Source organism: Martes martes, assembly GCF_963455335.1.
Source record: "Martes martes genome assembly, chromosome: 2".
Taxonomy (NCBI): domain Eukaryota; kingdom Metazoa; phylum Chordata; class Mammalia; order Carnivora; family Mustelidae; genus Martes; species Martes martes.
Window position 1 is genome coordinate 173,401,587 of NC_137889.1, and position 13,823 is coordinate 173,415,409.

General features: G+C 45.4%; 1 protein-coding gene across 1 annotated transcript in view; it reads left to right on the forward strand.

The window, feature by feature from the left end:
- The window catches only part of LIMCH1 (LIM and calponin homology domains 1), a 326,880-nt gene that overhangs the window by 261,002 nt on the left and 52,055 nt on the right, over positions 1 to 13,823 (forward strand). Inside the window, exons 16-19 of the mRNA XM_080797210.1 lie at positions 3,934 to 3,969; positions 8,583 to 8,709; positions 10,095 to 10,252; positions 10,471 to 10,879. Of these exons, the coding sequence (XP_080653336.1) occupies positions 3,934 to 3,969; positions 8,583 to 8,709; positions 10,095 to 10,252; positions 10,471 to 10,879 (730 nt within the window). The remainder of the gene's footprint in view (positions 1 to 3,933; positions 3,970 to 8,582; positions 8,710 to 10,094; positions 10,253 to 10,470; positions 10,880 to 13,823) is intronic.

A 13,823-nucleotide genomic window follows, 5' to 3' on the forward strand; every position in this document is an offset into this window, starting at 1 on the left:
ATTTAAAAGAACGAATAAGGAGGGGCGTCTGGGTGGCTCAGTCGGTTAAGTGTCTGCGTTGGGCTCAAGTCATGAGCCTGGGGGCCTGGAACAGAGCTGTAGGTTGGGCTCCTGGCTCACTGGGGAGCCTGCTTCTCCCTCTCCTCCCCCCTCATGTGTTCTCTCTCACTATCTCTGTCTCTCTCTCTCTCAAATTTAAAAAAAAAAAAATCTTAAAAAAAAAAAAGAACAAGTAAGGAAATAATCTGAAGTAAAAGTCCTAAATGTTGAAGCCTCTGTTACCATTTAATGAGAGTGATACATTTTTGTTAAAAGTAGGGTCTGCCAGATCTAAGTGGAATAAAAGTGAGAGGTGTTGGGCATAATGACAGGATCCACTAGAAAAGAGGAAACAGTGGGGTTCCGGTTCATGAAGGACCCGAAAAGTAGCGAGTCAGAGGCTAGATGGGAAGCAGGGAAAACCTTAAGTGACACCCAAATTTTAAAATGAAGATCCCGTCTATCTTTACGACCTGGATTTAATCTGTGCCGTGTATGCCTCGGAATTCTCCTAGCACTGTCGCAGAACCTTGTTGTAGCGTTGGTTTCAGGAGGCGGGGGTACTTTTCGAGCTGTGTTTTTGTTGTTTTATAGTACAGAGTGATCTGTAGCTCTTTCAAAGGGTGGCTGCTCCCTCCAGCTCACCTTCTGGAAATTCACAGGTAGGGCCATGGACAGAGAAATGGGTGAGCGGATCCCAAATGGATCCCTGCTTGTCAGGGCCTGTCAGGGCTGGTTCGAGACAGAGGGACTGACTGATGGGCCCTGTCCGCCACCCTCACTCACTTTCCAGATGCCGTGACACAGCGTGGCCCCGGTATCTTGGGCTGCTGTAAAGCAAGTGAGCATGAAAGGGAAGAAGGAAGTGGGGCCCGTGGCTGCCTACCCTTTCCGGGTGTTTTCCCATTGACTTATTCCTCGCACGACCTTTGAGAGGAAGAATTTTCACCTGCGTTTTGCAATTAGGGAACGGAGGCCCATGTCCACACAGCTGGTAATTACAGATCCCAATATTCAGACCCAGCTGTGCCTGAGCAGAAGGCCACGGTCCCCCTCCAGCACGCGGCCTGCACCGGCTACTAGAGGAGACGGTGGCAGTCTGATGAATTCCCTGTCACGCGTAACTGTCCCTCTGTGATTCGGAGGAAGTCCTTTTTAGATCCAAATGGGAATGAATGGCTAGTTTGAGCAGGAGATTGCTACGTGTCTCAGTTGCATGACTGAGGGGGCATACACCTTGGGAATTCACGTTTCTTTTCCACAACTATCTATTGAGTAACTATGATGTGTAAAACACAGGGCTGGGTGCTAGGGGGTAATTTTAAATGAGCAAGAGACCCATTTTTTCCCCTCTCACTTTAAATGAAGCAGTGCCAGTTCACAATATGGTGGTATAGAACCAGCTAATTACTGATCCCAAAATGCTTGATTAGTGCCAAAAGTTACATACATGAAATAGATGCACAGAATATTCTCCTTATCTTTCTAAATATCCCTACCCTCAGAATTGAACTTTATTCATTGCCTTTTCATATCCTTTTTTTTTTTTTTCTTTCTGGTAGGATGCTTATACCAACTGTGATTTTTCTGGCCAATTTTATACCTATTGACTCACCTACTTTGTATTATTTTTTAAAATCTCTTTATTAGTGATTTTTTAAAAACTTACCTTTACTTTTCAGTTTCCCATAGAACAGAGGAGAAAGTCACTTGAAGCCCAAGCTCTAATTATCTTCTCCTTAACTGCAAAGACATTTCTGCTTAAATGGATGCCCTCTTAAATCTAATGAATTAGGAGGTGATTCCTGAAATCCGTGAGTGTATAGTAAAAGGGTAAATGAAGGTTATCTTCAGAGACTAAGCTGTTCTTTTCTCTTCAATTTCCAGAGCATCCAGTAAGTGCTCAATAAATACTTAATGGAGGACCTCGTCTGGTCGCTGTTCAGGGAACCGAGAAAAGAGCTCCTTGCCCTCATGGAGCTTACACTTTAGCGTGAATCTACATTTGTTGGCAGAGATGTCCGTGAAAGGCTGTTAAGTATTTTGCGTAGAAGCAGTGTAAATTCAGATACAGCCTCTATTGCTGCAACAAGATATAGCTGAATCTCATCAACAAAATGGGCTTAAGGAGCCAGACTTGAAGGGATACATACTATTTACATAGTACAGAACACTCGACACTGATCTCTGGCTGTGTCTGGGTTGTGCAGATTCACCAAGGGGTATGTGTGTGGCCGGTGCCCTTCTGTATGTATAGTCTCCTTCAATAACACATGAACAAAAATATTCAGATCGAGACACAAAACACATCCTGCCAGTTCGTTATTTCTCAGTTAACTAGGCAGAAGTTCTCTGCTGTCCTCCGTAGATAATTTAGAAAACACTGGATTTGAGTAAGCCTACTCCAGTAGGCCTGTGAACCGGCAGACGTTGATCTAGTCTTCAGAACTAACTGCTCATGTACTCTCCCCTGACTGTGGAGGAATCCATTGGTCATCGATTCCAAATGTAGGAGTGTTTTTAGAAAATTGAGTGTATTGGGTTAAACTTTAGCCCCTTCGGAGACTATCCCCTGGAACAACAGAAAATGAGTCTTAACTGACAGAAGAGAAATATCCACAAACCTTTGGGCCGTTTCAACAGAGACTTTGGGTCTTGCACTGGTGTGGTTGTCTTTGCTGTGAATGAAAACAATTATTAATGAATGCATGAATGCAGACTGTTCTAGAATGATAAGAGCAGGTAAGAGAGAAGGGTGTGTTTGGGGGGGGTGGTGCGCACGCACCCATTCATTCCAGGGTGTTTTCCCCAAGATTAGAGGAAGACATCTCTAGAAATGACTCTTTTCCCCATGAACTATTATGAAACTGAACACGAGACTAGGTAATTTTTGCTGAAAACCACAAAATTTAATTTGCTGGAAACTGAAAGCAGGACCTTTTTTCTTTGCTCAAATAATTCTTTGTCCAGCATTGGAGTGCAGAAATGAACCGCGTTTGAGGGCATAGGTAAGCACCTTCTCTTAACATTTCCCTTTGCTGAAGAGATAGTCATTTGTGGAAGCTGCTTTTTAAAATGTGCTTTAAAATATGCCCTTTCAATGTCCTAATTTCTTTTTTCTAATTTAACCTTTTTCTACGCTTTATCAAATGCATTAAAACTTAAAGTGTCTGTCCTGCAGAAGGTACAACTTTGTAGATCTAAACAATCAGAAGAATATAAAAGACTGTAAAGAGGAAAACTTTGGTTTTTCAAGTTATGGAATATTATCCAAGTCTGGCTTTGATTAAGGCTGCCAGTTTTCTAGGAATTGTGGTTTTTGTCAAACGCATGCGGAAGACACTGATTGGGGTTCTGGTTGGAGCTCTGGTTTGCTTTCAGAAAACTGCAGAAACGCTCTTTGATGTCATTCGTGCAAATGCATTAACACATCAGGGAAAGGGTCAGTAAGCGTGTGCTTCTATGTTGGGTGTCCATTACAGCCCATTACTGGCAAGCACAAAGGCATGAACGGTTTAACTGTTTGTGAACGATTTACAAGTTTGGCTCCCCCCACTCCACCTTAAACTACCTTCTCTAAACATTGTGGGTTGCACCTAAGCCTTCTTATGTTTATTTTGAACAGACTCTTTTTTTGTGGGTAGCGTGGGGATTATTTTCATCGCTCCTCTGTGTTTTAATACACATTTTGCATTCTTTGGCAATGTCAAGACTGTTCTTTCATGTCCAGAAGTTAATAAATGCCGCTAATTGTGTCATGACACCTCTCTTCCAGCGCGATCAGCAAAAAAGGTTTGGCACACAAATATGTCACCGGTAATGTTTATTGCCAGCTCGGTTACAGAGCTAACCTTCTGTCTTTCCCATCCTCTAATTTTGTATTTGGTCTTGTAGATACGGTCCGAGAACTCCTGTGTCTGATGACGCAGAGTAAGTTGTCTTGTGTTTGTAGGAATCCATTAATGACTAGCTTAAACTGCATGTTTCTCATACTTACCACTAATTGAAATGCAATTAATGCGACAGTGAACTGAGCAGCTAACCGACTCACGCAGCCTCGGAAAAGCACTTGAAGTTGGAATGCAGAACATATGTTCTGTGCAGGAGAGATGAATGAAAGAGTAACTCAAGCATGATTCTAATACACAGCTGCTGCTTAAACTTAACATTTGCTTTTCATAGACATGGCATGGGGAGGCTGGTCTTAACGGTCTGGATGTTGGTACCCCTTCCGAACCACAGAATTATTCTGCGTTTTGCATTTAATTCTTGATATGTTAGGGCTTGGAGTTAACAATGAGGCGAGTCATTCTCATGGCTCTGGTTTTTTTGTTTTGTTTTGTTTTGAGCTAAGAAAACAAATTCTGAACCACTAATTATAGAATCAGGAGCCCAAGTTCCTCCCAGGTTGGACTAATATAACTGTGGGATGCTCAAGACCAGAACACTGGGGTTGCGCTCTAGTTCTGCGGCATAGCAAGGAGTCAGGATGTCAAACACGAGTTGGCCTTCCTCTCCCGGCTCCTTCGTTTCCGCTCCTCTCAGAGGTTCATTCCCTACTTCTGCCTCACATCCAGATTTGAGAAGGGGCCAACACTCTCCCATTTGTGACCACATGAACTGTTTCAGAAATGGATTTCCCGTCTGCGGAGCATTCCAAAGCAGATATCCAAGGCAAACGTTTTCTTGGCACAATACTAGCTTTCTCAGAGTTGAGTAAATCTGTGCTTTGAGAAACCTAATTAATACCTAATTCCATTGTCAGTGGCCCTGCCGAGCCTGGTGTTTCTGGGAGGACCAGTCCATGTGCTGGTGGGAGTATGGGCCATCAAAAGAGCACACACTGGCCTAAGACATTTCAGTCACCAAGTGAGGAGTCTTTAAATAAGGGTGCAAAACACAAAAATCATTGCCACCAACGACAAGGAGACTGGGCCCCCAGATTACTCAGTTTCCCCAGTAGCCCCAGTTTCCAGTACCTTTTCCACGTCTGTGTTCAAGATGTCAGCTTGGTTTGTCCTAGCACCAAACGGGCTGCCTTGGGTGTCAGGATACATTCCCAGTGTGCCATCTCTGATGGCTTTGTGTCCTGACGTGCAGCACAGTCATGTATCAAAACCAAATTCCCCCTGAGCTTGGCAGACTGCGTGGAGTTAAGTAGTCTGAAAAATTGAGCCCCGGTTATGACATTGAAAATCTGCACTGGCGATATTTAACATGCACTGAAAGGAAGATTATCTAAGACGATAGGCAAAACGCTACTTTGATTTGGTTCGCAAAAACATTTTGATGGGATGGATTTATTTGTCATCAGTGCAAGGCCCCCGGGCAGTTGACCTTGGATGGATCTCTGGGAAATCCCAAAAAGTGGAAGAAAGGAAGCCATGGGAAGGAGCGTTTGAATCTTGCCTGTACCTTGAATATGAAACCTCACCCACGGGAAAAGTGAATGATTTTTTTCAGGGCAGTGGAGGTGGGGACTCCCTTCTCTGCCCCAAATTTACAAAACGTGGCCTCATGGACTAAGAAGAGTAAAAGGAACTTCTTTTCCAGAGGTCTGACCTGGGAGTATCCAAAGTGCCGAATTTCCTTCTTGGGAGTAGACGCAACTTACATGAAGCCGTGTGGGGTGCAAAATGCAAAGTTTATATTGGGACCTTAGTTTTCAAATAGATATTCATTATATGTTTAGTGTATTCCCCCCACTCTCTCCCTTTTCCAAAATCTTTAAGGGCAATTATTGGCACAGGCTCTATTTACTCAGAACTGGCACGTTCTTAAAATATAGTCCAATCAAAAAAAGATGTGCCCTTTCAGGAAAATGCAGGTCGGGGGCAGACCTACCACACAGGCAAACAGAGATTTCCGCCTCCCAGCAAGCCACAAATGTTTCCGTAGATACAGTTTCACCTTCTGGCCCTTTTCTTCACGTGCACGCTCCTCCCGTCCCAAGGCTCTGCCCACCAACAGCGCCTGTGCACCGTGAGAGCTGGAGGCTGTTTTATTCCTAATTCCCTCACCTCCGACCTGGCCCCAAAACAGTTTCCAGGCTCCCCTGGAGGTGATTTCCTCCTGGCTCTCAAAAATGCCACCTCACCTTCATGGGAGACTCTGGGGGTGGCAGCCGGGACCCTCATCCCAGCAGCATAAGGTGTGGGCTGAGAGCAAATGCTGAGAGCAAGCCACATTAATAATCTGGAGCCTGGGCTCCTCCAGGATCCCCCCACCTTGCACACACCCTGCACCGCCCCCCCCCCCCACACACACTTCTTCATTTTGGAGGCTGAGTCCAACCTCTGAAGTAAGGGACATTTACTGAATGGTGACTCAGCCCATTTTCTGTCTTGTATTATCAATTTTCAACTTGCTTAGTTCCTTTTTTTGAAATGGCATAAAGACATAACTCATAGTTCGGTTAGTTCTTTTTTGGTCAGGTTGCTGGAATTTCTTTGAAACAAAACAAAACCACTCTGGGGAAAAATAGTACTTCCTGGTATATGAGAGGGCAAACCCGAGTTTCTCTTTTTATTTCACTAACCAGCTTTTGGCCACCTTTGGGCTGGGGTCATGAGAACTTCATGGTGTCCTTCAAGGACAGAAGGCAGCAGTTCTCAAGGCCTTGCTCCCATTCTTTTCCGAGTGACATAACCAGATCCCAAATCTTGGAGAAGGCCGCCATTTTTTCCTGGGGTTCCAGAAGACCTGGCTCCAGGAATGGGATGAATTTCACTGGAATGAAATTCAAATCTTTCTTAAACAACCTTAATAAATATCTAAAATAAACGAAAAATCACAGCCCCCCCCCCGCCCCCTTTGGAGGACAGCAGTTTATCTTTCTAGAAGACGCAGCTGCCATAGTCATCACTATCCACTGGGTATGTAGGGGCAGTTCCCCGTGGTGGTCTGTCATTCCCTGCCTCGGGGAAAGATCCTTCTATGCAGTCAGAGTATTCGAATACTCTTGGGTAAGACAGACTGCAAGTACACTCTTCAGTTTTAGCTCTCTTAGGTCAGACTTACATAGTCCAACCCCTAGAGAGAAGGAAGAGGCACCCAACAGAGCCATGCAGTTCATTTTGAATGCATCAGAATGAAGGCGGGCAGCCATTGCACTGGGGATCTGTCTTCCCCTTCCAGAGAGGCTGTCTGCTCAGGACCCCACTGGCGTCCAGGAACGCTGCTGCTGTCCATTGTCTCCCCACGGGGAGAACTATTTGGGACATCATCGATGATGTCTAGAATTAAGTGGTGTCTAAGTTGCATGGCTTTTTTTTTTCTTTGTGTTAAGCTGGCTTCAAAAATGGACTATCATAGTCTTCTGTTCTTAGAGTTTAACAGTGAGGATTTTGCTTTGGTTTTTATTTCTGTCTTCATCTTGCTGCTTCAGCTTTTGCTGTAACAAAGGTCTGTGTAAGCACCACAGAAGAGGCCCTGTGGTCTCGCCCAACATTTAATAAGATCCTATAGAACATATCAGTAATATGTACAGCCTAAGGGCTTAAAAAAATTGCTTTCCCTAAGCATTTTCTTGTAAAAGAGTAAACTCAGAATTATCCTGACAAAAATGAGGTAAAATGCTTGTGAGCATTTTATTTTATTTTATTTTATTTTTAATTTTATTATATATATTTTATTCCTTAATCTTACGATAAAATACCTTATTTTCTTGATTCCGAGATGCTATCAACTGCACTTCCAATTTATAGGCATTTTTACAGGAAATAGAAATAACCACAGCAAACATATGAGTCGCTAATGCATAGTTCTTGGATGCATCCACAATTCAGAAACTTCAGTATGAGAAGTTGGGTGTCTTAGACTTGAGGCTGGATGATTTTTTTGAAAGTGGAGAAACTGCCTTCATGGAGAAAGCATTTAGGACAGCTCGTTGCACAAGCATTTACCGTAATGAAGTTTTGCTTCACGGAATGCCACCCTCCTTGCCCATAAATTCTCTCCATGTTATACATTTTAATTCTCTGCATTTTGTTTCCTAATACATTTCCAAACGAGAAGAGCCCAGAGCTCCAAATACCTTTTTCTAGCTCTTATGTAAACATGTTTTGGCACCTACGTATAAAATTAATTTGACTTGGGGCGCCTGGGTGGCTCAGGTGGTTAAGCAACTGCCTTTGGTTCAGGTCATGATCCCAGCGTCCTGGGATCGAGCCCGCATCGCGCGCCCTGCTCAGTGGGGAGCCTGCTTCTCCCTCTGCCTCTGCTGCTCTGCCTGCTTGTGTCTCTCGCTCTCTCTGTCAAATAAATAAATAAAATCTTTTTTAAAAATTACATTGACTTGCTGCAGCCGCCCCTGAAGGCAAAGATGGTTCCCTTTTGGCTTTGGCGGCAAAAGGAGAAGAGGTGGGGGTGCCAGCATGCCGGCTGCCGGCTGGGGCTTCGCAACACGCCGCATCGCGCTGCTGCCTTGAGCTGCGGAGGGAAAGGGGCCGTTTGGTCAGCGCGGTAGCGCCCCCGCGCGGCAGAACGCGCAGAGCACACCCCGGGCACCGGTCCATTTTTGTCTCCTCTCTCTCCACACTCAGGAGCACGAGTATGTTTGACATGCGGTGTGAGGAGGAGGCCACGGTGCAGCCGCACAGCAGGGCCCGCCAGGAGCAGCTACAGCTGATAAATAACCAGCTGCGGGAAGAGGACGACAAATGGCAAGATGTGAGTGCCGGCCAAGGCCATGGGCCTCGGGGAGGCTGCCCAGCACCGTGGGCTAGAGCCCCCCCGGAACAGGAAGTCAGGTGGGGCGGGTAGACTTGGACTTGAAAGCCAGGCAGGGGGAGGGAGCCCCTGGGGGATTTCAAACAGGGACACAGGAGGTGTGGGAATTCAAGGAAGGTAAATACAACATGGAAAGTGAAGAGTGAAGGACGCAGACGTGTACTGCGCAAGTCCCCCCTGCTAGAAGGTTGGCCACAAAGGGAGGCGGTGGGGTGCAGGTGGGAGGCACCTGGCATGGGACGTAGAATTGAAGATGCACTGTCTTTCAAGATGCTATATTGAAATGGAAAATGTGTCTGCTGCTGATGGCAACAGTAGGCGCCAACGTCAAAAGCGTACCAGTCACAGACACCGTTCTAACGGCCTTGCGTGTAGGCTTTCTTTCGTTTCCTTAGTAACTGAGTGAACTAGCAGCTAGTACCGTCCTCAGTTCCACAGATGAGCCCCAGAACAGCTGAGTAACTTGTCCAAAGTCTCACAGCTAGTGAGTGATGGAGCCAGGATGAGAACCAGGGAAGAGCCAGTGCAGAGAACAGCTGGGATATGGGGATAACGGGAGGGAGCCTGGATTCTTCCATGTGGTCCTCCCAGAGCTCTCTGAGGTTGCCTTTGCAGATTTGACTGCACCATCAGTCAGAAAAGTTAAAGTCCGTGAAATGTAGTAAGAATCGGGTCTACCATTTATCAAGCTGGCACCTTGTAGGCACTATGTCATTTAACCCTCGCCATAGGCTGGGAAGAGGACCTGTCATTGTCATCCTCTTATTAGGGATCAGGAAACTGAGGTGTAGAGAGGCTGACAAACGTGCCCGACATCCCAAAGCATGGGAACAGGTGGCACCGAGATCCTCTCCCACAGCTTCGATCCCACCCACCTGACTCTAGTGTCCCAGAAATCATTAATTTTGCCTTTTGTTCCTTCCCTGAGGGAATTGTGTCAGTCTGTGGTTGATTCCTCCCATTCTCTTGTCAGCAAGTCCATTCACAATGTGCAGTTCACACACTGGAAGAAATGAAGCTTCTTACAGTGCCCTGTGAAGCAATACTTTAAAATGTAGCAGTTGATATGAGATGTGATTGCATAGTTCCTATTACCATATTTAAATGGGGGTGCCGGCCCGCTCTGGATACTGTGGTTCTATGGGAATGCTTCCTGCCTCTGAGACATCCCTGTTCCCACCAGACTTACCCTGGATTGAGTAGGCGTGGCCTCCCATCGTGCCGGGCCCATAGTCAGTGCCCACTCCACTCTGCAGAGTAGAAATGGAGTTGTGTGCAGGCCTGGGGAAGTACGTTCTGTTGACCCTTTGCCCCCTACCCCCTAGGACCTGGCTCGCTGGAAGAGCCGTAGAAGAAGTGCTTCTCAGGACTTAATCAAGAAAGAGGAAGAAAGGAAGAAAATGGAGAAGTTACTGGCTGGAGAGGACGGAACAAGTGAACGAAGGAAAAGCATCAAAACCTACAGAGAAATTGTTCAAGAAAAGTGAGTCCTTTCTGTTGTTGTTGTTGTTTTCCATGTGCAATGGTATCTAGATGTGCTCTTTCTAAAAATCGTTGGTTATCACAAAGGCTCTGATGCCAGTATCACACACTCCCCGGGCTCTCCCATTGGGCTCAGCCTTGACTGCTGCCAAGGTGTTCTTTGCGATTTTTGTGACGGTTGACTCTGTGCTTGCTTCCCCTCCCTCACCCGTCCTTTAGAGAGCGGCGAGAGAGGGAGTTGCATGAAGCCTATAAGAACGCTCGGTCCCAGGAAGAGGCAGAGGGGATCCTTCAACAATACATCGAGAGGTTCACCATCAGCGAGGCTGTTCTCGAACGCTTGGAGATGCCAAAAATTCTGGAAAGAAGCCATTCCACAGAGCCAAATTTAACCCCCTTCCTGAATGACCCTAGCCCCATGAAGTACCTGCGGCGACAGTCACTGCCCCCACCCAAGTTCACTGCCACCGTGGAGACCACCATCGCTCGGACCAGCGTTCTGGACACCAGCACGCCAGCAGGCAGCGGGTCTCCAAGCAAAACTGTCACCCCCAAAGCTGTGCCTATGCTGACACCCAAGCCTTATTCCCAGCCCAAAAACTCACAAGAGGTTCTGAAGACCTTTAAGGTAGGATGCATTCCTTAAGAGGAGAACCAAAAGTGAACCCTGGGTAATTAGCGGAAAGAAGCATCTTGCCCCCAAGAAGATGCAATTCTGTTGATCAAACAGAAACGATATGTATTACCGTTGATGATTATGAAGTTTATGTCTCAGGAGATTTGCTTTGCAAATAGTTAAAGGAGCCAGGTGTGTTTCCCTGTTTGATGTAATGGCGTGTCTCTCTAGAGTAGTGGTCCCCAACCCTTAATTCAGTAAAACCTTGGGGATCTCCAGCTCTGTGGAGGTATAGCAAATTCCTCCAAACAACATTGTCATTGCCTTTGGTTTAAGTAGAAGTATACGCAGCTACCTCCTCTTTTTAAAGAATTTGACATCATATCCAGAAAGATGCTACAATTGCAAAAGAAAAAAGACCATACAAGGAATACATAGGAGCATGCGATGTATTTGATTCTGAGATGAGACAGGGTTTTACAAATATTTTTAAAGGGGAAAGAAACTAGGTTGTTTCCTACCAGTGACTATGTAAAGTAATGTTCCAAAACCAAAGAACCTACGACCACCAAACGTCTTCTCACTGCCTCGAATTCTAGTGTTTTCCCTCACATCACAAGGAACACTTGTTCTTTGACTTAAGCTCTTCTGACTACAAAGAAAAATCAGTCCTCATTGTCCCTGCACACCACATGGGTTCTTAATAGAAGACAGGTGGAATTCACCAGCAGGAGACAGGGGCACATGACTATAAAGAAAGTTTGCTTGGCTAAACTAGTTGAGCAATGTGATGTCATGTATCTTCCTATTGAATTTCAGAGAGAACCAAACTGTATATACACTTTTTGATTAAGTAACTCGGAATGGATCTTGAAAGTCTGTGCCTTAGGCTTCGATAGAACAAAAGAAGGGTATCCTGGATGTCTCATCTGGGTTGAGTTGAGATGTGTGTCCCTCGAAGGACTGGGGCTGTGTCTTTGTTGTCCAGAGCTTTGTCCTGGAAGCCTGGCATCGGTGCCCAGGGCATAGTTCTTATTGAATATATGCATGCATTTTCCTGAGAAAATAAGCTACTCATCATGTGGGCTCACACACAGATCAGCATGTCCCCAGACATGCTCAGTATCCCGCCTAGTACGGCACCAGCTCTCCTTCACCCAGGGCCCATGACCTTTCCAGAACCTTCTGTGATATTTCATGAAGGAAGGTTTGATGTTGAGGTGGCCCACAATGGGGGTAAGGAATACGTTTACGTAACTTGGTATCTGAGGCCTCTGATCAGATAATCCAGATGTCCACTACCCCTCCTTTATATGAATAGTGCAAGGTAATCATTTAAACAGAAGAGTTATGACAGATGACTTGATGGCAAGACTTTGGCCCTGAGGAAACCCTGTCTCTCACCGTTGTGGCAAAAACAATGTTAAAGTCCCCCGCAAGAGCATTCATGGAGAAGAACCGAGTAGAGATCTTAGAGCTGGGGTTCACTCTTGACCACTAATGAGCCCTTGACTCATTACAGGCTTGATGGCTTATCAGCCCTAATCACAGCCCCGCCACTGAGCGGGTGAACCCCGTTATGGTCAAAGGTAGTATGTGGAAAGTTGTTACTAGATAATGCCAGGACAGAAGCTAAGAGGGATGAGTGTGTGTGTGTGTGTTTTCTTGTGAGTAGGACAGTGGGGTGAGGGAGACAGAGAATACAGACTTAGTTTCCCAGGACAGAATTAAGAGTAAAGAAAAATCCAATGAAATAGTATAGGGCAGTGTTCTTATCCCTCTTTTTTAAAAAAAGATTTTATTTATTTATTAGAGAGAGAGTGAGAGAGCACGAGCAGTGGGGAGAGGGAGAAGCAGGCTCCTCACCGAGCAGGAAGCCTAACGTGGGGCTCGATCCCAGGACCCTGGGATCATGACCTGAGCTAAAGGTAGATGCTTAACCGACTGAGCCACCCGGGTGCCCCTAAGGCCGTGTTTTTCAAATTGAGATTTGCTACCTATTGCCGTTTTATGAAATCAGTTTGGTGGCTTGGTATCAGTATTTTTTAAAATAAAGTAAAATACAAGGGGGAAAAAAGTCTGGTACATCACACATAATAAAAGTAAATACTGTTTTGCAAAAACTCCTATTCAGCTATATTTACTTGGGTGTGCTTAGTTGTGGTTTAAGTTTCTTCTTATGGCTCACAGACAATAAATTATGTAAACCACTGGCTTAAGGTAAATAAGCTGTAACTAATATCTGGCCTTCCATGGTTCCTTTTGAAGGATTTTAGAAAGTCCCGTAAAAATAACAGCTAATATTTATATACATAAAATGTGCCAGATATTCTTCTAAACTCTGCGCATATGTTAATCCATAAAAATCCCCTCAGTGGCACTAGGAGGGAAATGCAGTTATTATAAACTTGGTAGATGGGCGCCCTGAACACAGAGGAGAAGACACTTGTTCAAGATTACGTGGTTTTTTTTGTTTTGTTTTGTTTTAAGATTTTATTTTTTTATTTATTTGACAGACAGAGATGAGATCTCAAGTAGGTGGAGAGACAGGCAGAGAGAGAGAGAGAGGAGGAAGCAGGCTTCCCGCTGAGCAGAGAGCCCGATGCGGGGCTCGATCCCAGAACCCTGGGATCATGACCCGAGCTGAAGACAGAGGCTTTAACCCACTGAGCCACCCAGGTGCCCCAAGATTATGTGGTTTTTAAATGGTAGAGCCAGGATTGAACCTGAGGCTGTCTGAGGGCAGAGCCTCCTCCCATAACCTCTCTATCCATTACCTCAGACTTAAAGACAGAAAGTTCTAGATGCCATTCAAGAAGCCAGACTAACTAACCACCCTCTCTGCTCCTCCTTTCTTGCTTTTACCAGCTTCTGTAGCCATGGGGACAAAGCAAAAATATTTTAATGTATATGGCCTTTTGTTCTTGAGAAAATTGGGATTGGAAAATGAACTGGA